The 26,885-nt window shown below is 41.7% G+C and overlaps 1 protein-coding gene across 7 annotated transcripts in view; it reads left to right on the forward strand.

The window, feature by feature from the left end:
• chd6 (chromodomain helicase DNA binding protein 6) overlaps positions 1 to 26,885 on the forward strand; it is a 142,633-nt gene that overhangs the window by 104,539 nt on the left and 11,209 nt on the right. For all 7 annotated transcript variants that reach the window (XM_030051043.1, XM_030051046.1, XM_030051044.1 and 4 more), the window contains 11 exons: positions 10,029 to 10,107; positions 11,500 to 11,557; positions 14,777 to 15,152; positions 15,866 to 16,074; positions 17,663 to 17,760; positions 18,653 to 19,537; positions 19,750 to 20,004; positions 22,165 to 22,486; positions 23,270 to 24,877; positions 25,086 to 25,237; positions 26,178 to 26,441. In XM_030051043.1, the coding sequence (XP_029906903.1) occupies positions 10,029 to 10,107; positions 11,500 to 11,557; positions 14,777 to 15,152; positions 15,866 to 16,074; positions 17,663 to 17,760; positions 18,653 to 19,537; positions 19,750 to 20,004; positions 22,165 to 22,486; positions 23,270 to 24,877; positions 25,086 to 25,237; positions 26,178 to 26,441 (4,306 nt within the window). The remainder of the gene's footprint in view (positions 1 to 10,028; positions 10,108 to 11,499; positions 11,558 to 14,776; positions 15,153 to 15,865; positions 16,075 to 17,662; positions 17,761 to 18,652; positions 19,538 to 19,749; positions 20,005 to 22,164; positions 22,487 to 23,269; positions 24,878 to 25,085; positions 25,238 to 26,177; positions 26,442 to 26,885) is intronic.

A 26,885-nucleotide genomic window follows, 5' to 3' on the forward strand; every position in this document is an offset into this window, starting at 1 on the left:
TAATTTACCTTTTATGTCCAGTATGTCAAGCGTCATAACACATAGTGCCATAAATCTTCACTTTCCAATACTTGAGAAGCACACTGTGGATTTATATCACTCTCCAAACTGAAAGCAGCAGTGACACAGTGGCGCGAGACAAAACACACCCGTGCACTCGCATGCTCACACACTGCTGCCTGCAATATTTCTATAATATTTTTATAGTAATTCATTCACATTTCAGGAAAAAACTGAAAATTTAGGCTTATTTGGGTCTAAGCAGTTTAATAATTTGTACACTTAAAGTTGTGATAATGCATTTCTTTTTGTAGAAGGCCTATGCATTAAAGTAATAACCTAATAATTAATATTCTAACATTCTAAAGTACAGCCCTGTCTCTGTCCAGCAGCTATGTTTAATACCTTACATTCTAACATGAATTGTAAATTCGTGAATTGTAAAATAGGAGTAGGAGCTGAGTTTAAAAACTCATGTGATGTAAGTTGCGAAACAAATTTTTCATGACAAATGGTGCTGGTTATGGAGTAGCACTACAGTGGATTGAGCTGGTATTGCATTGAAATAAGAAAATTCGACTGAATGGAGCAGTAGTTATTACTAAAAAAACAGTCTGCTAACCATGCCAGGAACAAAAGGCAGCACAAACTTTTAAGAAAGGCACCTGCCTCTGAGTTTTGTATCGAGGAAAATCCCTGGTGATCAAAAGTGACCATTAATGGAAAGTTCTGTGAGCGTGAGAAATAGACAGATAGATGGCTCACGTTTGGACTATCAGCAGATGCTAAATGTTGAATGACTGATAGATTGGGGGACTAAAAAAAAGTTGAATGGGACATTTGGAACACACACACACACACACACACACACACACACACACACACACTCACAGCTGCCTGCTTAAACCCAGACTTAATTTTTGCCATAACCTAACCCTAACCTCTAAAACCTCTAAGCTTTTTTCCCTTCATAAGAACTGTGAAAAATGTCCTCACAAGTCATTTTCTGGTTGTTTTACTGTGCTTGTACGCCTTAGAAAAAGAGGTAATCCTGACAAAGGCCAGACTGGAATAATTCACTGACAGAGTGAGCTAGAGAAAGAGAGGAGAGAGTGAGAGCAGTGTGAGAAATTAATTTTCCGGGTGCTGCTGCTTCGGCACACTGCAGAGCTAGGAAGACGAGACACATGCGTTTGAACAGTAAGCTTTGATCTATTTCCTGAGGGTAATTGAAGCTGTCATTCGCTTTGTTACCTTTTAAACCTGGAGCTGTTCCCAGCTGAGCACGGCGACTGTGTGACTGCAATATCATCCTTAGTCTCGTAATGTTAACTCCGCAGGCCTCCTTCACACAGCAGGAAGACCGTGATAAAATAAAAACAAATGCAGAGAGGGGAATCATTTCTAATGCAGAAGAAATTGTGTTCATTCCAAGTAAAATTGACAGAACAGATGATACCTGTAAACTTAAGGCAAAGTATTTCAAGAAGATAAACTTTTCCTCATTGCTGCCTGACCTGACCTCCTTGCAGTGGCGGATTCAGGCTGTTTCAAGTGCAGGGGCAAAAAAAAATAAAGAGGGCACCTGCTGCATGACAGGTAGTCTCACCAGCACACAAAAAGCTATGATGCATCATGTATGATGAAGTAGTCTTCGTCTGGGACAAATAACAATATTTGTATTATAATAATAAAATATAATTGTAATGTATATCATGTTGTGTTATAACTGTATTACAAAAGAACACAGCACTACCAGTAGCCCTCTTGCCTTGAATACCGGTAAAGTTAGCGAGCTCCTTAGCTAAGCAGCTATGCTAAAAATGTGATAGATCTATCTATAAAAGCACTTGCAATGTACATATATTTGTATTTGGTAATTTGTAATTGGTAAAACTTACAACTTGAAGAAAGTGTGCTGTGTTGCCTCCCTCCTAGGTCCCACACTGTAGGGCTGCAGGATTACAGCTCCGACTGTGTGAGCCCCTCTCACAGCTGAACATTGGAAAGGGGCTGGGGCTGAAACTTGAAAACCTATATAGGTGGAATGGACCAACCTAAATGGTGCTTTCAAACATAAAATGACGGTAACAGTGCAGATTATAGCAGAGATTCCATCAAAATGCTAGCAAGATATTAGCCTAACTTATTTACCTAAAAATATATACAAAACACTTTGCACAGTATTTGGTGGCAGCTCTGGACTGTTATCACAGCCTCACTTTGGGAAAGCCAGCCCTAAAGGACACCTTGACTAGGAGACTACAGAGCGCTGCAGCTCTTTTTTTTATCCACTGATGTTTTTTTCTCTCCACTGCAAAGGCACTTAATGGTGTTTTCTCACTTGGAAGGACATCTAAGAGGGAACCTACTGAGTTTTCTTCATCAGAAAGACACCTGGGGAACCTCATGGTTATCCCATTGTCAGGGCTCCTGTCCTGTAGCAGCACATGACATGTATCATATCATATTTTCTCCATTGGAGGCTCATCCATTAAGAAACTTCACACATCCTCACACATGTAGGGACAGCCGTTACAGCACTGCAGCACATTTTATCCACTGGAGGGGCACTTGTCCATCAGAGGAGCATCTCATTTATGTTAATAATTTATTATTAACATTTATTTGTTAATTGCATGAAGGGGCGCCTTAGAAGGCATTTGATCTTATTTTTTCTCATGTGAAGGTTAGACAATGGGGCACTTCCTCTTGTTTTTAGCACTCTAGGAGGTACTTTAGTGATGCTATTTCAAACATGGTGGTACCGGGGAGCAGTTGCTCCCCCCAACACACACACACACACACACACTTGCTGGGCAGCCATTTTCCTCTGACGTCATGCTCAGGGTGGGACGCTCACATGCTGGCTACTTTCCAGGTTGCACATGTTATAAATTGTTGTCATTTCATCACTTCCTGATTGATGAACAACTGAAAAGACAATAGATAGTGAAAATCCAGAGGGGCATCAGGCATATTTCAAGGTAAAACAACATATTTGATAACCCAATAGCTACTGTCAGACAACAGCTAACATTAGCATTCAGCCACTTCCTACCTAACATTACTGTTTCATAGTGTTACATTATGTAATAGGAAAGGAATAAATTAATTCTTAAATGTCAGCCAACATTGGGGACACATATATTAAAATCTTCTCAAATATAGTTCCTCCATTTGTAAATTATTGATAGATGACAGGTGAGAAATCAATCACATACTCTCAGTTGTGATTTTTAGCTGTGCACGGGATCTGCCACCTGGCAGTTCAAAATAACTCTTTATTTTTACACCATTATTTATGTCAACTGCCCATTCCAGCTGGTACACTGATATAAGCTGTTGGCACTGACACTCAATATAGCTTATGGTAAAGTGTTGGCATGGAGCTACTAGCCCTCAATATAGCACATGCTACTGTGTTAGCATGGAGCAACTAGCCCTCAATATAGTATTTGCTAAAGTGATAGCATGGAGCTTATTTCTCAGTATACTGATGTACTGATGTATATATTCTCATCACTTAATGGATAGTTGTAGAAGTTGTTATTGCACAATTCAGTGCCAGGAGTCAGTTCACAAGCACTGCACTGCACAAAAGATCCAAGTCAGTTAAACAAATCAGGCTTCCCATCACGACTGCAAACAGATGCTAGCTGTGAAGGCTGACTGATTAGTCTTCACACAAACCGAGCTGGATAGGGTTTGCAAGCCAGCGGGGCAGCTTAGTGGCTGGTAAATATGTCTGTGCCAAAAGACAAAGTTTTACTTTCCCCGCAACCCCAACAAAAACGAACAGCAATCTTATAACACATTTTAGGAGGACACTATAGAACACCAAAGCAAAACAAATTCTATATGAATATTATGGGTAAAGTCAAGGCTTGTGCAGAGATGCCACTATTTGTATTTGTAGAGTCAGAGGACAGACATCAATTCAAACCAACTCCCCCTCAGACTCAACAGAAAAACTTACTTCTTTAATGCTTTAATTAGCAATCAAAATAATTAAATGATTCCCAGAGCCAAGCAACACCCTAGAAACAACCAGTCTCCATTCTTTCTGTGACTGTGGTGGCAGGACAGTATGACTCTTGACATATTATTACTCTACGCTTTGAAATCCATCTTCACAGTATACATGTGATAGCCGTTAGCGGTAACAACGTTTTCAAATTTAAAATAGGCCAAGTTATTGGTTGTATTTGAAGCAGGAAGATTTACATCCATTAGCAGTAATAATAACTGTTGTTGTGGTCTTGACCAGAAGGCTAATGTGTCTAGTTTGGGGCCTATATACATGATGGCGCCCCCCAAGACAAGAGAATGGAATCTAGTGGCCTAAGATCACCGTCTTCTGTCTTGGACAACATCTAGATTTTTAACATCTAACAAAAAAAAAAAAAAAAAAAAAACTTTTCAGATCAGATTTTCAGATCCCTTCAATGGTTGGGTATAATTTACCTACACAGAAATCTACGTCAATGGAATCTTGAGTTTAAAAAAAAAAAAAAAAAAAAAAAAAAAAGCTGTGACTTTACATAGAGGCTACATGTTTTGGCATAGCAGTTTGGCTGTCATGTCAAGAATGCATCAGAAGGGGGGAAATGGATTGCTGAAAGACACCACCATTAAGAAGAGATAGGCTTCACCACAATGACAGGAAACAAACTGAACTCAAATGGCAAACACACAGAAGCAGCTGGACAGACAGACTCTCGCTATGATGACTTGGTGATAAACCTTAAAAAGAAATCTGACCATGGGTGTGATGATACAGTGGAAGACCTCACTGTCCAGTTTGCAGGTCTGAAGCTGACAGGGAACAAAGCCAAGGCTTTTCAGAACAAGTAGACCAAAAACTGGTATGAGCTGTCAAACTATGACCTCACCATCAAGTTTGCTCATCTGAAGTTTACAAACAGCTACAACATGGCTTTTCAAAACAAGAGGTCCCACTCAAGCCATGGCTATGGTGTGGTGAAAGACCTCACCATAAGGTCTGAACATCTTAAACTGACACAGTTCAATACCAAGCTGTTTCAAGCCAAGAGATCCAATAACTGGTTTGCTGTCACAAATTCCTGCTGTGGCTGGGATGATATAGTGAAAGCTCTCAAATACTGACAGTTATGATATGGTCAAAGACCTCACAATCAATTTTGAGGCCCTGACACTGAGAAAGAGCACCACCAAGGCTATGGAAAGCAAGAGGACAACTGGTATGTGCTCTCAAAGTCTAGCTGTGAGGGAAATGATGTGGTTGAAGATCTCACTATCCATTTTGCAGTTGTGAAGCCGACAGAGAACAAAACCAAGGCTTTGCAGAAGCAAAAGACCTAATGACGCAGTGAGGTTGCTCACCATCAAGTTTGCAAGAATGAATCTGAATAAAAAGCAAATCCTGCATTTTGTGGAAGTGACAGCAGAAAGTATTTTTCCAATGGCATCTCGGAGCCAGCTGCAGAACAACCTGAAGCTCACTGGGCAGGTCAATGGGACCTCAAGCCAACTTCTGACTAAAAAAATAAAGTACATCTTTTTACACAAGTTATGGTCTCATAGCTCATTTTTTCACTTTAGGAGTTTCTTAGTTTCTTTAGGAGTGTTACATAAAGCCCCTGAGATGATCCCCTCTGCTCTGACCTTGTCTTTAGTGTTTTACAGTAGTTTCAGCTGTAACACAGCAGTTGAATCTCTTGTTGCCATGGCATCCGCTCACTGTGTGTCTTGTGCGCTTGCCAGAGTCTCAGCTGATCTTTAAAACTCCACTTGCTGGAGTTGAAGATGAACCTGAAAGAGAGGTTCAGGTATCAAACTTAACTAAAAGCGTTTAGCTTTTCCTACTGCAAATCAGCTGGACACTGATTTGTAAATCGAGAGCCTTGCCTTCTGGCGTAGCTCCTTCTTCACCACAATGGTCCAGAACAGCCACTGCATAATTGCTGCTGCTGCCCATATCTGCCTGTCAGTCTCCCACTCCATTCTGCCCTCACTTCTGAACAAGACCCCAAGATATTTTAACTCCTCCCCTTGAGGCAGTAGCTCACTCCTGACTCGGAGAGGGCAAACCACGGCGGAGAAACATGGCCTCAGACTTAGAGGTGCTGATGCTCATTCTGACCGCTTCGCACTTGGCTGCAAACCACCCCAGTGCATTCTGAAGGTCACAGCCCAATGAGGCCAGCAGGGCCACATCATCTGCAAAAAGCAGGGACGCAATCCTGTGATCACCAAACTGGATACCCTCCACACCCCTGTGGTACTGTGCCTTGAAATCCTGTCCATGAAGACCATAACAAGGAGCATCCCTGGCAGAGTCCAACACTGTGGTTATACAGGGACCGGATGGCCCGCAGCAGTGTACCTGGCACCCCATACTCCCGCTGCACCACCCACAGGATCCCCCGGGGAACATGGTTCTAAGCCTTCTCCAAATCCACAAAGCATACTGGATAGTCACATTCCCATGATCCCTCCAGTATCAGTGCAATGGTGAAGAGCTGGTCCACCGTTCCACAGTCAGAACAGAATCCACATTGTTCCTCTTGAATCCGAGGTTTTACAATTGAGCATACTTTCTGGTGCCCCTTTATAAAATGGGAACCACCACCCCTGTCTGCCACTCCCTGGGCACTGTCCCAAGAGAGATGTGTCAACCATGACAGTCCAACAACATCCAGAGCCTTCATCACTTCAGGGCTGATGTCATCCACACCTGGCGCCTTGCCACTGTGGACTTTCCCAACAACCTCAGCAACATCTGCCAGGGAAGTAGGCGGGCCTTGGCGTGATATAAGTCCACATGCTGGTGAAATATCCTCATTAGTTGCTCTGTGCTTGGCTGAGCTGCTAATCCAGAATAGTGTATCTGTATTTCTCCAATCACTTCTATAGCACAGCAAAGCTGTTCTCAAAACAACACTTTTAACCCCTAAACCAACATGAACTCTTAATTTTATTTTCATGTAGCATTAGCATATTTTAAACAAGCCATAATTTAACTTAACTTGCAGCTTGTGTGAAGGATAATCTTTGTATATTGTGATATGGTGAAGTCAATACAACACTAGAGGGGCAGCTGATTCTTCCACACTATGAGCATTGACTGTTTTGAGCACCTACCAACATCTTCAAGTCCTGTTAAGAAATTAAGGGCTGAAAAATCTGGATTCCTGTTAATGATAACGTTTTTCAGTTTGGTAAATAAAGGGTCAATCTCTAAACAATAATTCAAGATGACATTTGAAAAGTTTTGATATTGAAAAGGATAGTGTACACCAAGACAAACAGAAATAAATTCCATCAGTGATAGAAGATATAAAATTCAATTTCATCTGAGCTCTCCCTGTCACCAACTCTCCATCCACTGCTGTCTGCTGAGTTTGATCGACTCAAATTATGGGTCCACATCACTAAAAAGAAAAAGAAAATACATTCTTATCTGTGTCTGTGTGTATGAATTGTTTCTCCTCACTGTCATTTTCAACTCTATGTTTTCATCAGTTGGTGAATGTGGCAGTTCAATAAAGATGTTAAATTACATCTGATACTCCACCGTCAACAACCACTCAGTTAAATGACATTAGACTACAACATACAGCTCAAATTTCAAAAACGCTCTGGGGAATACAGTTGGATACAAGGATACAGTCTAGGCCAGTGTGTCGCAGTACAAAAACAACAAGAGCAATTTTACAAAGGTAAAATTCAAGCTAATCCGTTTCCTGACTAACTTGGATTGACACGGTAATTCAGCTTGCTGTCATTTTTAAATCTTTTCATGTTTCTCCCATAGCCAACTGCCTTGGGTACCAGATGTCATGTTGCTATATTATGTTCTTTTCTTCTCAGTTCATTTTGTAATGTTTCTCTAGCTTGATGTTAACTCTGACTGAAATTGCAGCCTAGTGTTCTTGCTCTTTCTTTCATTCAAGCGTTGCCCTGAGTCATATGCCTGGGGAACTGGATGTGGCAGTGATTTTTTTTTTGTTTTTTGTTCTTTGCTTTAACGTGTCTCCTCTGTTCTGTGCTGTTTTTTTTTTTTTTTTTTTAACTATACCCTGATATTAAGCCAGATTAACACAGGAACAGCATGTTTTCCCTTTTCTTTCATTCATGCACTGCCTTCATTCAACCACATAGGTGCTGTACAGTATTTCTCTGTGGTGCTGTAGCGTTTTTTCTGCTTTGTTGCATTTTTCAAAAAACTTATTTTTCTGTATTTTGAGAGGTATTGCTCTCATTCAGACAGCTTAGGGAACCCAATGTACTGCCAGACTTGTTTTAGACACTATATATTTACCCAAGGAAGGTTTGCTGAGTGCAGATGCTCTTCTTCAGCATTGCCCTGATTTACACTCTCATAGTTACACACCTTCACACTTGGGAGCTGCCCAGTACAACCAGTTTTTTGAGTTTGCTTTGTTTTGTTTTTGTTTTTTGTTTTTTCTAACTGGTGACCCTCAGTCACAAGCCTGCTGTACTTAACCTTAAGGCCACAGCTGCTCCCTTCTAATCTTTTGTTTTTCATTTATCAGAGCTTGTGGTATTTCAGGCAGGATAGGGTAGTCGTGCGCACCACGTGCAATCAGCTGATCTCAGAGCACATTTGCCATCACCAAACATGACCATATCTGTCCAACAGGCCAGTCGTTTTAAACGATGCTACTCCTCATTCATACCTTCATCTCTGCTGCACTGCTGCTCTGCTTTGAAAATCCTGCCTGTGTTTTGTTGTCGTGCTGGTGGTCTGCTTGGATGTTTGGATAGCTTAGTTGATCCCTGATCCATACAGATCACCTCTTATGGTTCAGCATGCATGTGAACTGTGGATTAACATTTAACCATCACAGTGAAATAAAATTTTACTACAGTTGTTAGTTTTTATCAGTAATTCCGTAAATCTCAATGCACAGTTGCAGTGAAGTTTTTTTTGACTCATCCAGTCCACACCTTTGTTGAATGTTGAGCATGCTTGCTGGATTTGTTGTGGAAGCATCCCTAAGAGCAGAGCTTATGCTGGCAGCTGTAACCGTATTACCATTTGTTGCAATAAGTGACTAGTACCCTGACTGAAAAGTGAATCCAGATTGAACCCCCAACCATCTCCAATTACTGAGGTGGACAGCGGTCATGTTCTGTTCTGTTCTCTTCTGTTTGTTAGCAGGATGTCTCAAAGACTTACAAAGGAATTTGCATGAAGCTTTGGGGAAAGGTTGGTCATGTGGCAATGAAGAACTTGATTAAGTATTCACACTGATTGTCCAAAAGGAGGTGTGGTGGTGGGCTTGATTAACTTTTGGTGAACATTCAAAATATGGAACTGGCATATAGATTGCATAGTGTTGGTTGAACTATGCACTGTACTGTCGTTTTCTGTATCCTGTCATACACCGACATAGGATAAGCACATCTGATGTGACCGTCTCTGTATGTCTTTGTTGCTGAACACACACACACACACACGCACACACACACACACACACACACACACACACACACACACACACACACACACACACATGTATACATATGTGTATGTGTGTGTATATATCTATATATATTTTTTTATATGTGTGTGTATGTGTCTTGACATACATTGCACTCATTCAGGCACCTAGGTCACACAGTGCGACTTTGTTATATTTCTGTGCTCTTACTTGTTTTTGCATTCTGATATGTGTCGCCCTCAATCAGACACCAAGGGAAGTCAATATGGTGTTGTGGACATTTTGTCTTTGTTGTTCACACTCTTGTTTCTTTCCCTTTTTGTGTATTTTTCTGTGTCCTGACACGTGTTTTGTTCTCTCTGAAACCTAAGGAACCCACTCTGACGTTGTATGTCATATTTCAGTGTTGATATAGCTTTTCTCTTTTCCTCTATTGCATTTGCCTTATATTGAACTACATCCTGACATGCAGTCCCCCCAGTCAAACATCGAGAGAATCCAACATGGTGTTGTCTGTTATGTTTCTGTGTTTTTAAAGCTTTTCCTCTCTTGTCTGCTGTATCTTCCTGTCAGTGTGTGTAAAAGCGAGGAGGCGAAGGACGACCCAGACAGTAAACCCGATGGAGGGGAGGATAGAGATGAGAGCAGCAAGGTGAGAGAAAGCTCTCCTGAGACTACACATCAGCATTTTAAAAGATGCTGTTTCTTTATCTTTTTGTCTTTTCCTGGCGCTCTCTCTCTCTCTCTCTCTCTCTCTCTCTCTCTCTCTCTCTCTCTCTCTTGCTTTCTCTCTCTCTCTCTCTCTCTCTCTTTCCACATGCAGAAGTTAAACGAACGGCAGCTTGAGTTTGAATGGTATACATGCCATATAAGTTAATGCGCTTTATTTAGAGTTACATCATAGTAAGTACCCTATACCAGTGCACTCAGTAAAATTCAGATCTCCACCAGATGTATCTCCCTTTTTCCAGACTACAGGCTTGCCTATGTGCTGAGCAAAACTTGGGAGAGACTCAGCAGCCAGTTGAATTGTCAAACGCTTATCAAATTATAAATTAAATTACTGTATGGTTCAAATTTAATACAGTACAGTATAGAAAGCGTACCGTAAAACTGCCAAAACCTCTTGAGTTTAGCTGTGTCTTGCTCTCTCTCTATCTGTTTAACTTTATTACACACATTATACCAGTCGGGATCTTAAATTAAATACGCACAATTCAAAATTACTACCAATGGTCTCTCTCTTTCTTACACACACACACACACACACACACTCAAGACTCACGAGGGTTAGGCAAATAGTCTGCTGACATATGAAACAGTGACGACTGTTTCATAAAACTTTATTTTTTTTTTAAAACAGCTCTCAAGCATCACGTTAAGAAATATAACCCCTGCTCTGACACTTTTTACAGAGTCCCCCCCCCCCACCTCCCGGGTGTCTGTTATGTGTTCTGTTGACTTTCTTTTCGGCTGTGTGTGAACTTGCCCATGATCAGAGCGAACACGGCCATAATAGGATTAAAAAAAAAAAAACAGAGAGAAGAGAAAAAACAGCAGTGGTGGTCAAGTGAGCTAGACAGTGAATCAAAAGAGAGAGAAGAAGTAGCAAAAACAAATGTTTTGCAAAGGTTTTGAACCACCACAACCAGGCCTAGTAGTTTGCGTCATTAGCCGCAGACAGACACACAGGATCCAACACGTAATCTCCTTCAAGGTGCCACCAGCCGTAAAATGATTTTCTTTGTTATTGGACTTTGTAATTTGATTCGACTTTGTAATTATATACCACCCTGTTTTATTTGTGTAAAAAAAAAAAAATTTAATATTGTAGTTGCAGTGTGTTAGCATTCTGATAAAATGTCTGTTTGCAGAAAGTAAAGTGCAGTTTGTGTGTCCATATTTCTAGAATCCACATTGTTCTAGATTTCTAGAAGGAAAAAGTTTATAACATGTACTTTTAGACATGGCATGAAAAATGTTGCTTTCTGATGACTTGTGATGTGTGTCATTTGGTAATTGCGTGTATGTCTGCATTTTACAGGGAGAGGAGACTTGCTCCAGCACTGATACCTCAGACAAGCCTGACAGCACAGGTCCAGGTGAGACACATAGGGCATTTCTCAATAGAAAGAATGCAACCAAGTTATCATCTAATTCGTCGTCATTTGTCAAATAAACATTCAGGATGTCTGTCCATCCTCTGTCCTCAGCCTGTTTTTGTTGTGGAATTATACCTAATTTAACAGTTTTAAGAAGTTACTCTACATGTAGGATAAAGCAACACACAAAAACGCACAGGGAAAAAGACTGACTTTAGGAACAGGGTCACCTGTAAACACTAGAAAGGCTGTTGACTGTTGTGCTGTGAATAAATGAAATTCAAAGCAATGGGCCCTGCTCAGTGTCTCAGTCATGTCTGCATCCAGTTCCAGCTGTACACTAAAACTACACTAACATCATATCATTATTCCCATAAATGTGAGCTTCTTACTCGTAAAAAAAAAAAAAAAAAAAAAAAAAAAAAACTTCATCCTCCTTTCTCTAGTTGTAATTACTACTTGGAAACTGCATTTTTTCCTCTTTGCTGACCAATGTCATCAACACAGAAGATGTTGACAAGCATGGAGTTTATCATGGAAGTATCGCCAGTAATGGTCCCTTTACAATCTATGCAAGCTTCTCTACTGTTTTATACGAATTTATTCAGTCCAGTCAGTCCAGTCCAACAGGCTAGCATTAGATTTAGCATTTACCGCTAGGCTCTAAAACGCTCTAAAGTGTCATTAGCTGGAACAGTTCTGTAGCGATATGAACAAACGTGACTTAAACAAGACTTCAGTGTTTACACGACAAGTTTTCCAGACAGACTTTATCCAATATAGCATGAACACGGTATAAGATAGTATTCACACTGGAAATGTTTAGAGCATTGTTTAGTTAATTAAAACTCAGGAGCATCTACTCATCTATTGCAGTTTGTTTGGCCAGATAAGAATGATGCCATTCAAACTCTGGTGTCACCAAAAAGCTGTACAATGATTTCCTGGAAGTCTGGGTCCTCTTCCAAGAGAACTGCATTGCGGTCTTAAGGAATGACAACATAATTCAAATCAATGAGAGAAAATATCCCCAAGCACAAAAGTCTAACTATAAGGAGGTCCATGTTGACATTTAAACTGGCCAAGCTTGAAAAGCCTGGATGGGAGATCAGTTCATGATGTATTTCTGTCACTGAGATCAAGTTAAAGTGATAGTTTGTCATTTTACCCATATAGTGGTATTTTCTCCTCCATATGAGTGCGAGTTTGACCCATCAGCTCATTCCCTGATGTGAAGAATGCAGACTTGCTCCACCATGTGTAGCTCCATGGTGGAGCTACTTTATTTTTGTGTCATTACATAACAGCTCCCCGCAGTGTTATATGTTTGTTGACACACCTGGTAGGTGATACTGTTGTGTAGTGATACACAGACAAAGTAGTTCCACCAATTAGCAAGCAAAACATCTGGAAAGTGGGGTTGATATTGAATCCCAAACAAATGTGTTTTGTGTTGCTACTCAGAATCGTGTTATTTGGTGGTCCATTTACAATTCATTCATGTTGGAAAGGAACAGTCTGGGTGAAGCGCTTGTAATTACAGGGAAGGAGCTGATGGGTAAGACTTGGAAGGTCTATTACACTCGTATGGAGGAGCAAATACCACTATGTGGCTAAGAACCAAAACTATCACTTTAAGATTGGAGCAGGGCTGGAAATGAACTTTGTTGCCTCATAGTTGCTAGTACATCCCAAAATTCAGTATATCAGTGCATTAGTACATCCCCGGGACTATTTTCTAGTGATGGAACCACTGCTTTTAGGAAAACTAATGTGGGCGACTTTATTACGGTGATGGAATACTGATGTGAGGAAAGTTTGAAGTCTCTGAAAGTTCATTTTCATACGCTTTGGGAAAAGATTACACTAAACTTGTAGAATCACTGGTATGGTCCTTTATGGACAGGATGCTATAGTGAGAAGCCAGCCATTCCTATTGCTTGAACAAAAGCTCATGTTCAGCGTGTTCAGCCTCGTGTGCTGTTAACTGGTCTGAACACCAGATAAGGTAAATTACAGCAAAGAACACAGGCAGTTGTGTCATGCTCAGCTGATGTCCTCAAGTCACATTTGTTTTTACTCGCCACAGCCCAGAAATCTCAAACCTAGCAGGATGACAGGTAGCTAGAATTCTGTCCAGCAAACATTTTGAAGCTATATGAATCAGTCATGCAGTAAAATAAACCTTTCCACTATAGTTTACACCACAGAAGAAGCTGTAGGTCTGAGCAAGCACTAATTGTTCTGAATTTACATGGTGTAAAAAAATAAGAAACTGCTGTTTAAAAAATGGGGTGGTGGCTGCACCATGCGTGTCAACATTTCCAACTCCCAAAGGAAGTTGGAAATATAATTTCTACTGGTGATTTTCATTTTTGTGTTATGAGTCAGACCGCCCATGATATGAAGTCAGGCTACCATGCCACACATCCCGACTATTCAATCCAAGAGGTGCCAGTTCCCATCCAAACCCCATTCCTCCTTATGCTTCAGTCTTCATTATCCTTATCACACTGCTGCTCTGAGGGTATGTGTGATCAAATGTGTGAAATTAGTTTTAATGGTGCTCACTGTCTCAGTGGATACATTTAATGGCCATCTAATTGTTGAATAGCATACTGGAGGAGGAGGTGAAGAGACATTAACAGTCTGATACCAACACCCTGAAACCCATTGTTCTGGTGTTAATGAGAGCGGTATTACAAAGAAAAAACTGTAAAAACTATGATTTATCTATATTTTTGTACTCTTCTTATTGAATTTTAAATATGCATGTATCAGAAGAGGGTATTTGGAAAAAGTTTAATTTACAGCATAGGAGAAATAGATTTTTTTTTCTGACATCAGTGTTCAGCTCAGTTAATGATTTGTTGTTTTGATTGAATTGGTGGTGGTATATTCCAGTCCACGCAAGATTAAATGGACTTTTTATTCAGTATACAGTATGCCTGGATTTAGTGAAACCACAGGGCAAAGTGTGTGTGCGAAAGTATATATATAAATATATGGAACACAAAATCATAGATATTTACATTTTTTTAGGCATTTGCTGTTATGCTTCTTGGCTTAAAATGACCCACTAATAAAATAGGATTGTATTTTTCTAGACTGCCAGCACTACATGTCGGCAACACCAAGAAGTGCAAGGGAAAAAGCCACAGCACCTTGACAATAGTGACAATAACGACCCATATTAAAGTGTCACCTCTCTCCACCCAGACTCCCAAATGTCAGGTGAACTGTGCACCCAGGATGGAACACTGGTCACCACAACAACGGCAACAGGAACAGGAACTGGCGTGGCGTCTCTCCATGTTGTCCAAGGCCGGCCTCTCTGGCCCACCGGTCCCGCCTTGACGGCCCGTTTACGGCGACTCATCACTGCCTACCAGCGCTTCACGCTGCGCCGCGAGCCACTGCTGAGGCCCGACTTTCTGCTTCATGATGGTCTGGTTGGCATGGGGATGGGAGGAGGTGGGCCTGCTCACAGTCACCACGGTGGCGGACCATTGGCGTGGCAGCTGGGGGAGGAGTTGAGGCGATGTTCAGTGGTCGCTACGGAGCCTGACCCTCTGTTTCTGGAGTGGCAGAGAAGGTATCAATGCTAGAAGTGGGATTTCTGTAATAGCCTGGAATTTTCTGCAGGTGTGTGCCTGTAATCTGTGAAACATCAAATATGTTACAGAAAAAGATCACTTTACAAGACTTATTGCATCACAGTCTTTTTATATTTACTACTGTACAACAGCACAGCCAATCACATTTTATTTATAAAAATTCAGTTTAAGGCGAAGGAACAGAAGTTAAAACAAGATAATCTCTTTAAACAAGTTAATCTCAACATACTTTTTTCCTTGGATTTCCCTCTGCCTTCTCTTAACACTTTTTTGCAGATAAGCTCTTTAGTCAACTTTCTACTGTAGAAGACTAATAGAGCTTTCTGCAAGTTCAGCATTTTCTCCAATAGTGCATATGCTTAAGCTTTATGATGAAATGATATTTAGAGATCAAATGCTTATAATTATTTTTCTCCAATAATAAACCCACAATCTCCTTTGGTAACTTTAACCCCAATTTCAGAATCTGAGCATGAGGTCCAAGCATTCACGTGTTTGTGAGTGTGTCAGTTTGTGTCTGGAAGACACCCCTTTCTACTTTTTATTTATGCATTTTTTGCTCATGTAAAATTCATATCCTATTAATTATTTAGCAGCTTTTGTTAGTTCAGAATTTCTACATAGTTTCCAAATACTTCCTGTATATTTAAAACATTATTTACTTGCTGTCCTCTCCCTCCTCATGTTTAAGGTGGACTCGTCGAGAGCAGGCAGATTTCTACCGTACAGTGTCGTCATTCGGGGTGGTCTATGACCCGGAGAGGAAGGCCTTTGACTGGTCTCAGTTCAGAGCGCTGGCTCGACTGGAGAGGAAGACGGACCAGAGTCTGGAGAGATACTTCAGTTCCTTTGTCAACATGTGCAGGACAGCTTGCAGGTTACCGCCAAGAAAGGATGAAGGTATACTATATGGTCAAAGAGATTAGAGCTGCAACTAACGACTGTTTTGATAGTCGACTAGTCATCGATTATTACAACAACTAGTCGACTAATAGGATAATTAATTGCACAATTACTAAATGGTCCCCTTCAAACTTTTAAAATTATTGGGAGGTTCTTTTAAGTATTTACTAACTAACAATGAAGACAATACATAATTAAACTGCTGCTGATTTAGCCACTAATAGAAAATATTTAAAAAAATCAGTATCAAGTTTTGCAATTTCTCTGTAAACCAAGGACAGGCAAAGAAGCAGCAATAAAATCAAAAAGCCAAACAACAAACAAAAGTGGATAGGATAAAAGCTTGATAACTCTTGCAATGAACAGTAGTGCCAGCCAAATGAAATGCTTTGAGCAATTGGATTGAATTTTGCAACTGCACAAATTAACATTTAGTTGGAAACATTTAGTTAGTAACATAAATGGGAACGGGTTTAGAGAAGTAATGCACTTTAAGGCGAGGTGAGTGCAGGGCTTTTAACCCCCCGATGGGAAGTCCCGGGCGGAAGAGATTAAAAACCAATACAACTCTAACTATAGATAGCTGGCATTAGCTTGTTGAGAAGCTAATTATCTTACCTGGATGATTTTGCATCATCCACAAGTCTGACGTGCCTTCTTTTCAAATGTTTGTGCAGAACGACATGCTCCCTTAATATGCAAGGTCAGCTTTACAAATATTGCAGCCAGTCCTCTTCTTTGCCAGGTTTAGTTTGAAATCCTCCTAGACTTTTGGGACGCAGTGGTGTTACATCGGCCGCTGCCATTTTGCTCCATTGTATATTAACCTGTTGTTTCCCAGTCACTGTTTTCAATGCATAACTCAGCAAAGATAATAATGATGGAAGATGGCTCACCCCTCAGGAACTCAGCTCTAGAAAACAATGTCAGGACCATGTACAGCATGACAAACATGCGCAATGTAGTAACCAACTAATAATCGACAATAAAATTAGTCAGCATCCCAACACTGCTGAGCTACATTACAAATGGTGATGAAAGCAGGCTTAGCTACTATACCTTGTTTGTGGGTTTTGTGTGTGGAGTATGTAAAGGTACATTATTAGCTGAAGTGATACAGCAATAAAGTTATCATAAAGTAAATAATAAAGTACAAACTACATTGCATGCCATTGCAAGCCATGAATTTGCACTGCCTTCCTCCCTGTATTTACTCTCCTACTTAGTTAGACTACAAGACCTTCCAGGCTTGTGCTTTGTATGGAGGAGGTACAGGGGTTAGGGTTAGTTAGGGTTAGGGTACATCAAGTGAATCAATGATATGTGTTCACACTTCCATGTGTAGGATGGATTGCAGACTCTCTCCAAGGATGAGATCTTGTAGTGAGAGACTCGTGCACAAAAATGAACTCTAAATCCGTAGTCATCTTTGCTTCGTGCATTCTCATTCTGCCTCAGTGCCTTTCTCTCACTCCATTTATCCTGCTGTCTATTCTTCCTGCCCACTTTTACCAAATCCCTCACGCTTTTTTGCATTCTTCTCTCCAACCATTCTGACCTCTTCAATCTCTCTTTCTTCTACCAGGGTTGGTGGACCCTGCAGTTTTTGTAGAGCCTCTGACAGAGGAGAGAGCAGCTAGGACTCTGTACCGCATTGAGCTGCTCCGCAAGATCAGAGAACAGGTACGAACAGGAATGTGGAAACCGCATTTTACTGTTAAAACAACCACCACAATACACGTATGTTATAGTGAGTTCTTCAGTCAGATGACTGGGCTTACACGGCATCTATCCTGCAGAAGTGCTCTTGAGCAAGGCTCAGAACCTTTTCAAGCTCCATTGCTCCAGTGCTTTTCTGTACTTAGCAGATGCTGCCCTCATACAAGCAACAGGTCCTTCTCCATAGATGTGAATGGAGTTTCTCTCAATGTTGAGCTCTTTACAGTGGTTTATGCTGTTGTTTTTTTAAAATAGATGGTGAAACGTGCCTGGAATTCATGTAGCATAGAAACACTGTATCTCTTGAGACTGAACAGTGGAGCAGCATTTTTAATTCCCTCCCCAGACACCAAAACCAAACAGGAGCCACATACTTCATGTCTCTGCTAATCTACTCCCAAAGCAAGCAGTCGTATTTTATCTCACGTTTTATCCAGCCATTGGATTTCATTGATTCCACCATGACAAACATGAACTTAACATAAGCATGAAACTTTCTTCAAACCAGTATTCTATCACCATGATGAAGTCGTCTACATTAGTTTTTGCAGAACTCAGCAGCACTCTTGTGTTGTGATGCCTTGCGTTTGGGTGGAGTGAAATGCTCCCTCTTCCCTTCCCCCGGGGAAACGTTTGCTTTACACAGACAATTATCAGTTCCATGGTATATAGATGTTGTTTCCAGGAGTTTTCCATTGTTAGTTCCAGAGGCAGCTAACAGTGGTCCGTCAAAATTGTATTTCCTGTGCCACCAAAACTATTGTTTGTATAAAGCTGAATAGTTTTTCTACAAGGGTGATCTTTTTGAATTTACACCTAGTGTGTAGCTGTTCCCTGAAGTGCCTCTCTCCCCCAGGTTCTACGTCATCCATTGTTGTCGGCCCGCCTCCAGCTTTGCCGTCCCTCCCTCTACCTCCCGGTCTGGTGGGAGTGTGGTAAACATGACCGCGACCTCCTCATTGGGGCGGCACGCCATGGCTTGAGCCGCACCGACTACTACATCCTAAACGACCCCCAGCTGAGCTTCCTGGAGGCTCACAGGAACTATGTCCAGAAAGAGACCCAGGCAGCAGGGGGATATGGAGGGATAGCTGGGGTTGCGGGACAGCCTCCTCACTTTCAAACTCATCATCACCCTCATCATCCAGGCTTGGTGACTCATCCAGGCATATCGTCATCCTCTTCTTCTGCGTCCTCTTCGTCGTCTCATCCGCAGCTACCACATCCTCACTGTTGTCTGTATGACTCAGGTCTAGGTTGCCACTCCCCTCAGCCTCCTGAATACCCCCACCACTCCTCTCACCACCACCATCATCATCATCCGGCTCCTGCCTCTGCACCGTCTCCTTCCTCCTCGTCTTCTTCTTCCTCTCACCCTCACCTCCACCCTCCACCTCCGGACGTAGGGACACAAGAGTCTGCCTCACCGAACCTGGGAATGGTGCCTGGATCACGAGGAGATTTTCTTGACTGCCCTGCTCTGGATGAAACCCTGGAGCTGGGTTCACTGCAGCACGATACCATGTCTGCAGATCCCTTACATGGAGGGAAGGCCTCCAAAGACGCCCTCAATGGTTTCCCATTCAATTCAGCAGCAGGAGGCCAAAGCATGCTCAACTCGTATGGAGTAGGAGGAACAGACCTGGACTCAAAGCTGCGGAGTGATGTGCTGGTCGGGGAGCAGGGTTCGTCGGAGGAAACTGGGCTGATGGCACCTTCAGTGGAACTGGATCAGTTACAGGTTCTACACCCTCTTGTTTTGATCTCTATTCTGCTGCTGTAGTAAACCTGACTGGTTAGAAATATTTCAGGTTTTTGAACTGCCTTTGATTTGTTTTGTTACCTCAAAAATGAAGGCTCAGAAATTCCAAAGTATCTATGTTTAATTTGTGCTCTTTGTTCATTTCTGTCTCTCTGTCTCTCAATTGTCTCTCCATCCCTCCTTTCCCTTAGGCTCCCTGGGATAGTACGGACCACTCCAGTCCAGCTCACCATATGTTCAATGAAGCTGATCCTATTCTGGGCCCCCCCACCCTGGAGACTGGCTTCCTGGAGGAGGAGGATGAAGAGGCACAGGGAGGAGACACAGGAGGGGAGGAAGGTGGGACTCTGGAAGAGTGTCTAGGCCTCCCACCTTCATCCTCCCCCTCTCACCCTTCAGCGGGAGATTCTGTGGAGCAATTGTCATCAAGTTACATGCTCTTCAAGGTTGGTTTTTGTTTTCTGTCTTCTCAACGAAATAGTGTACGAGATTGTGGGGAATGCATACTCTCAATCTGTGGCTGTATATTACCCATAGATTGTGCAGGAAGTAGTGATTTGGACAAAATCAATGTTGATAGTTTGTTACAAATGTAGGGACAAAACAACATGAAAACTTTTGGTTACAGTGAGTTTTCTTAATGCTGCAGTTTTTTCTGTTAATTTCATCAGTCACCAATTCAGGTACCTGTTGCAGACGATATTCCTCATCCCAGTTGCCTCAAAAATTTGCCTATGGAATCACAGCCTCCACAGTGGTGATACATTGGCAACATTTGAGGAACTGTTGTGACAATAATGTATGACTGTTACTTGGAAAATAGGCCAAAATGGTCATGGAATGCATATATTAAGTTAGGACAAAAAATATTACGAAACAAGACTAACTAAGCCTAGTTCAGCTGGACTGCCACTGCAGCACGAATCATTGAAGTTGAACATTTTCTACTCTATTTCATGTACCTTTTGTGCATATGCATGTGTATGTGCACCAGCAGAAAAATTCCCCAAGATTAAACATGGGACAGAGGTAGTGTCGCCTACCATCTGGTGTGATCACTTTAGCCCACTAAAGAGTCTTTCCGCAGTTTCTGCAGTTTCTCTGCAGGAAAGAAGAGCCCGGCAGCAGATGTTCTGTGTGATCCAGTCCTGGTAGCCTTCTGTCCACCACAACCTTTTTTCTTCTCTCAGCTTCTAGGCCTGCATTGTTATAGGGCTCGTAGAGCTTCTCAGATTGGTCTGTAAAAACGCTGTATTTAACTAGTATTTTTTGTTTGTTTGGTTGGTTCAGAGCCCTCAACGTCCCTTGATCCTGCTTCCACATAATCAATGATTGCTCAAGATAGTAAACCAAAATACATTCATGGTAAAGACTGATGTTGAATGAGTTATGAATTGTGTCATCCATTCCTGAATGCATCCCCACACTGCCTTACATACAATCAAGAACGCAAACCAAATGATAACCTAGATAAAATTACAACTGTGTGTCCAGGTAGCCTGGACACACAGTTGTAATGGGTGATCCATCAAAAATATGATTGTCAAAATTGACAGTCATCAGAAGCTTATCCATGTATCAAGGCAGGCTTGAAAATACTTACATTGAGATCTCATCTATCCTGTGGATTAAGATATTCTCTGAGTGGATTGCAACAAGACTGTTGAAAACCTGTTTGAAGTGCTGTGCTGTGTTTTGCTTAAGATAGCACATTCTAAAATATTCACCATCCGGTGTGCTTAGCACTAAAGACATACATGGCTCTAATTGTTGTCAGAATGATGCAACAGGGAAAGCTTTTGATGTTAAATAATGGGAAAAATGCCAGGATTGCAAAAAGAAGTCTGTGGTGACTTGTTGCCTTAGGCTTGAGCTAGTGTAGTTGCATTTGCTTTGGACATCTTTGTTTAATGTGTGATAAGTTTTTCCTTCTCGTCTCGAGACGAACAAAGTAGTTTTCCATGTAAACAATGTGAATTTGTTTATATTCATAATTTCACTCCTAGAGACTTAATACATCAACCCTAGTTATGTTAAATAAAATTTTTCAGCTAAAGAGATGTTTGGGAAGTCTTAATTTTTGATATTTATATGGCTGCAGTGTTTGCATCTGGATCTAACTGCAGCAGATTGGAATGAAAGCTCCCACCGATATTTTGGATTAGCATGCTTTTGTTTAGATATTCTCCGTTTATCAGTCAAAGGAAGTTTCCACCCCTTGATTTGATTGACAGCCTATGTAGCAAGCATTCCAGGTAACCATACCAGCAACTTCACTCATCATCAGCTCAATATATGACTGTAACATAAGTAACATAGCTAGCAAGCTAATTAACAGGTTGAGTACGATAAATGCTACATCTGCTTTACTACAAAAGCCTTTCTTTAACTGCAGCTCTATTCACAGATCAAAAGCTTCTCCAGGGTTAATGTGGCAACTTCCTTTATCCTTATTTTTCTCTCCTCAATACTATAAGGTTTTCAAACTCAATTGTTGTCAGTTGTTATTGATACTCTCCTTTCAGGTTTCCATTGTTTGTACAGTAAAGGGTTATGGTTATTAAATGTGTTTAACTTGATCACAATGTCTTGATATTTCCTTCCAGGACATTGGAGTAAGTGAGGAACCCAGTGCAGATCAAACGGACCTGTCAGCAAGTCCCCCTCCGCCTTACGTCCCCCCTAACCCTCTCTCCCTGTCTGATATCACTACCCACGAGCCCCAGGATAGGCTGGGCCACTCTGATGTTGCTGTTGGCCTGAGCAATCCCGTGGAGGAAGGAGAGGCCCAGGAAGCAGGCACTGGGTTTGCGTTTGATGATAAGGAGGAACAGGAAGGAGAAGATGTGTCAAGGAAGACTTTGGAGCAGAATTTGGAAAAATCAGAGGATCAAGTTCTAGAGGATGATGAATGTGGTACAGACCAAGGTAAGTCAAGAGAGAAATAATCAGTGGTGCTTGTATCCCACAACCCTTTTTTTTTTTTTTTTTAATACCATGACCATGAACGTGAATTGGGAAACAAATGGGGTAATGAAAAATGCCTGGCATAAAAATGTAAGAAATTAATCTTTTCTCCAGAGTGAACCTAAAATAGCTATCTGACTCACAGGTTGTATAACTGTTGCCAATTTGCAGTTAACCAAAATGGCTGAAACTTGTCAGGAGATACCTTAATTTGTGATGTGTCACCCTCTCAAATAAATCCAGAGTCACTTATCATATCAGATTGTCCTTGTGGTCTCACGGTTACATTTGGTTTGAATTAGTGTTTCTGTATCTCTGTGTCTGACAGACACAAGGATGCATATTCATTTATCTATTCAGATAATTTAAAAAAATGTGAATTTAATAGATGAAATTATCCAGTGTTGTGAGATTGATAGATCCCTGGCAGTAGTCAGCAAAGCCCTGGTTGCTCTCTCTAACTCAGGGATAGCCAACTATGCGCCATGGAGAACTGAGAGTCTGCAGATTTTCATTCTAACCAAAAACTCCACCAGGTAATTTCACTGACTTGTTCCTCCTCTCTGCTTGAAAGCGGGGTAATCAGTGAAGTCACCTGGTGTAGATTTTCATTGGAATGAAAACCTGCAGACGCTTGGCCCTCCATGGCACATTGATTACCCCTGCTCTAACTCCTTATTGAATGTACAATAAGCTAATCTTGCCAAGCACTGCTTTACACCCAACCATGGTTTATGCTCACAGGTACAGACCAAAGTTTGGGGGTTTTGAGTCAGCCCATGGATGGGCCACAGATGGATGGGATAGAGCCAGAATCGGGCCTGGGAGAACAGGACCAGGGGATAGGGGTCTCAAATCAACCATCTCATGAACTCCAGGTGAGCCTTGAACAAGGGCAACATCAGGAGGACTTATCTCAAGAGGTGCACCCCTATCTGAGGAAGATTGAGCAGGAAGCAAGCCTTGAATGTCCTGAGCGTATTGAAGTACCTGCAGAAGAGGTGGATGGGCTGATTTTTTATCAGAGTGTTGACGAGGGGACGACAGAAAATTCACTTGATGCTGAAGCTGTGATGGTAAAGGCAACAGAAGGGCCTCTGGAAGTGGAGGAAATTCCTGAACATTCTAAAGAGAATGTTGCAATGGAGCCAGCAGACCTAGCAGATCAAGTGGATGAGATCTCAGAGGGGCAGTTGGATCAGGTGTCTCTCATGGACGTTCCCATGGTTGATCATTGTGATGAAACCAGAGAACAGACCATGGAACAACTTGATGCCAAACCGGAGATGGAACTGGAGAGTATTTACACAGGACATACACACACCTCCCACCCTTCCACCTCCAACTCATCCCCTACAGTTACGTCCAAGTCTGATGAAACCATCACAAGGAGCCATGGTGGAGCTGAAGTCAAAATGGAGCTTTCCATGGACCAGGAGAGCTGTCAAGGTAAAGCTGATGATCTAATCTTACCTGACAACAGGGAAGACTCTAAGCACAGAGCTCTAGCATTCTCCCTTGACCTAGAAAGCAAGGGCAGCAATCTTCATCATCTTAGGATACCTGAACACATCTCTGACAGTAAACCAGGTGAAATCAAACTCATTCCCACTCTACCTGGAGACAAAATTGATACCAAACTGGAGGATGTGAAGTTTCCTCTTTTACCATACAGCTGTGGTGAAAACAAACCAGATCCATTGGAGCTGTCAATCAAGACAGAGGAGACCAAGACAGAGGCTTTGGAAGAAGGGTTACCCATCTACCCTGATACTTCTGAAGTCAAACCCACAAAGCTTGATGCATATTCCGTCAAGTCAGAGAACTTGGTGACCAAAACAGAGCAATTAGACTACTCTGTAAAACCAGAAATATTGGAGACCAAACCTGAAGATCTGGGCCATCCCATGAAGTCTGAAAACTTGGACAGTAAACCTGAAGTTCTCCAGTTTGCAGCCTACTCAGATGGCTGTGAGATCAAACCTGAAGTCAAACAAGAAGGTATAGGGTTAGCTGCTTATCCAGATGGTTCTGAGCTCAAACCTGAGACAAAACCAGAAGGCTTAGGGTTTGCAGCATACCCAGATAGCTCAGAGATCAAACCTGAGGCCAAACAAGAGAGTCTTGAGTTCTCAGCCTACCCAGATAGCTCTGAGATCAAACCTGAGGCCAAACCAGAGGGCCTTGGGCTCACAGCTTTCCCTGAGGTCAAAGCTGAGACCAATCAGGACCTTTTGGAAGCTGACAGCACTGTCCTTACCCCAAAGTTAGAACAGGCCGATGGGCTGGCAGAGACCACGGAGGGCCTGGAGATGAAAGGGCAGGTGAAGGAGGAGAGGCCAAAAACACCAGGTATGACTGTTTAGACTTAAAAAAGTGAAACCACCTTTGGTACACATGATGTCAGTTGCATGTTTCAAGAACAAACTTTGAACACTGTTGTGTTGCTGTGCAGTTTTATTGTTGAATTTTTGTTGTGTCTGAAAGAATTTTATCATTTTAAATTGTATTGCTGTAAAAAAGCAACTAACTGAAGTCAAACTATACACCTCTTCTGTAGTGTCTTTCGTGGAAGGATTTGCAGGCAGCTCGAGGTTTGCTGTTCCACTTTCCATGTGTGATCTTCCTGACAGCCTCCATGACACCAGGGAGCCAACCATTGCTCAGCTTTTGCAAGAGAAAGCACTTTACTCTTTTTCTGAGTGGCCAAAGGTACTGTCAGTTATCAGTCTTTGCAAACATGTCTCAATTGTATTGCCTGAATTTGTTTTGCATGCCATCCAGCCCACAGCTGTGGGGGGGGGGTTAGCACAAAATTTTCATTTGTCCATATACACAAATACAAAACCCTGATTAGGCCATGGGTGGGGATCACTAGTGCTCTCATGATTCGATGTTGAGCATTATTGTGAAAAGAAATTGTTTGACAAATTCAAGCATTTTTTGTTTGTTTATTTGTTTTTTCAGTATTTTACTCCTTCAGCAAGTCAATCTAATAAATAACTAATATCACAGATGAGTGCAAATAGAACAAGTTGCTTGACTGGATTGTAAAGGGAATTTATGAACATAAATACTAAATACTAAGTGGCACTGGCTTTTTTTGGATTTTCAGTACTATCCATGTGTATCCCTGGTGTGATTGCAGGACCCAAAGTTTTAGTTCATAAAGTAGTTACAAGTTAAAATTAGTGCAGTTACTTTAGTTTATTATCCTTTCAGAATTTGCTTTGTGTCCGTGGCAACAAGAGACACAAAAAGGATTTCGTTTAACAGAATAACACAGGAAGGCGTAAAGGATCTCTGTGCATGGGGAGTCTTCATATGAATGTATGTTCATATGAATGTATGAATGAAGGTACAACCATCAAGGGTGTGATGCAACACCGAGGATTGCCTGCCCTCCACTCATGACTCACAAAGCAGTGTCATACTGTGTTGTTTGACATGCAACAGGCACCTGTCGCAACCATGCAGTGCAGTCGACAGAGTGACAAAAATGCAAATAAAATGATTTTTGGCATCAGGAATCTACAATTGTTTGGAAAAAAAAAGATTTGCAATCTCATGTCCAATTGACATCATCCATTCAAATGACATCAGCATTTGAATGGATGATTTGAATTTATTGTTGTTGTGTCGCTCTGTTTAGGACCGGGTGATCATCAACCGCTTGGACAGCATCTGCCATGCCATCCTGAAGGGAAAGTGGCCCTCGTCTAGTCAGCAGTATGAGTCACTCAGTTCCCTGGCTGCTAACCCCTGCCTGGCCAACAGTCTAGCCCAGCACCACCACCACCGCGCAGGCTTCCTCCCTACTACAGCATCAGGCTCTGTCCCAGGTCAGGCCAGGGTCCAACAAGCAAGCTCTGGACTATCGTTCTCAATCCCTCCCCCTCTTACAAGACTACCTAAGGTGAGACCATGTCTGCTAATTGATAAGAGTGACTCCCCTATGTTGTACATATGAATGTATTTACCATCTGCATTTATCTCCACTGTCCCATGCCATGGTTCATATAAGTGGTGTCCAGTTTATAGCATTAATATTAAGGCTTGTTGTAGATCTGAGGTCAGACCACTGCTGTTAGCAGCAGCCTGGAACAGAATTTAAAAAGTTCAACTTCACTTATTTAGCACCTACTGAAGTTTTATGCTCCTTAAGAGTATTACCAATTTAAAAAAAAAATATTTACTGAATCAGATATGGCCTTGTTTAGACAGAATAGCAATGGCTTTATTCAAAAGTTTTGTCAAAATCCAAACATACACCAGCTATTGTAAGGCAGTACTGGGCACCTCTTATGTCATGCCATTGTTGTGTAAACCTCTTTCCTGTCTCTGTAATGTCTGTTGTTGA

This window comes from Myripristis murdjan, chromosome 5, assembly GCF_902150065.1.
Source record: "Myripristis murdjan chromosome 5, fMyrMur1.1, whole genome shotgun sequence".
NCBI lineage: Eukaryota > Metazoa > Chordata > Actinopteri > Holocentriformes > Holocentridae > Myripristis > Myripristis murdjan.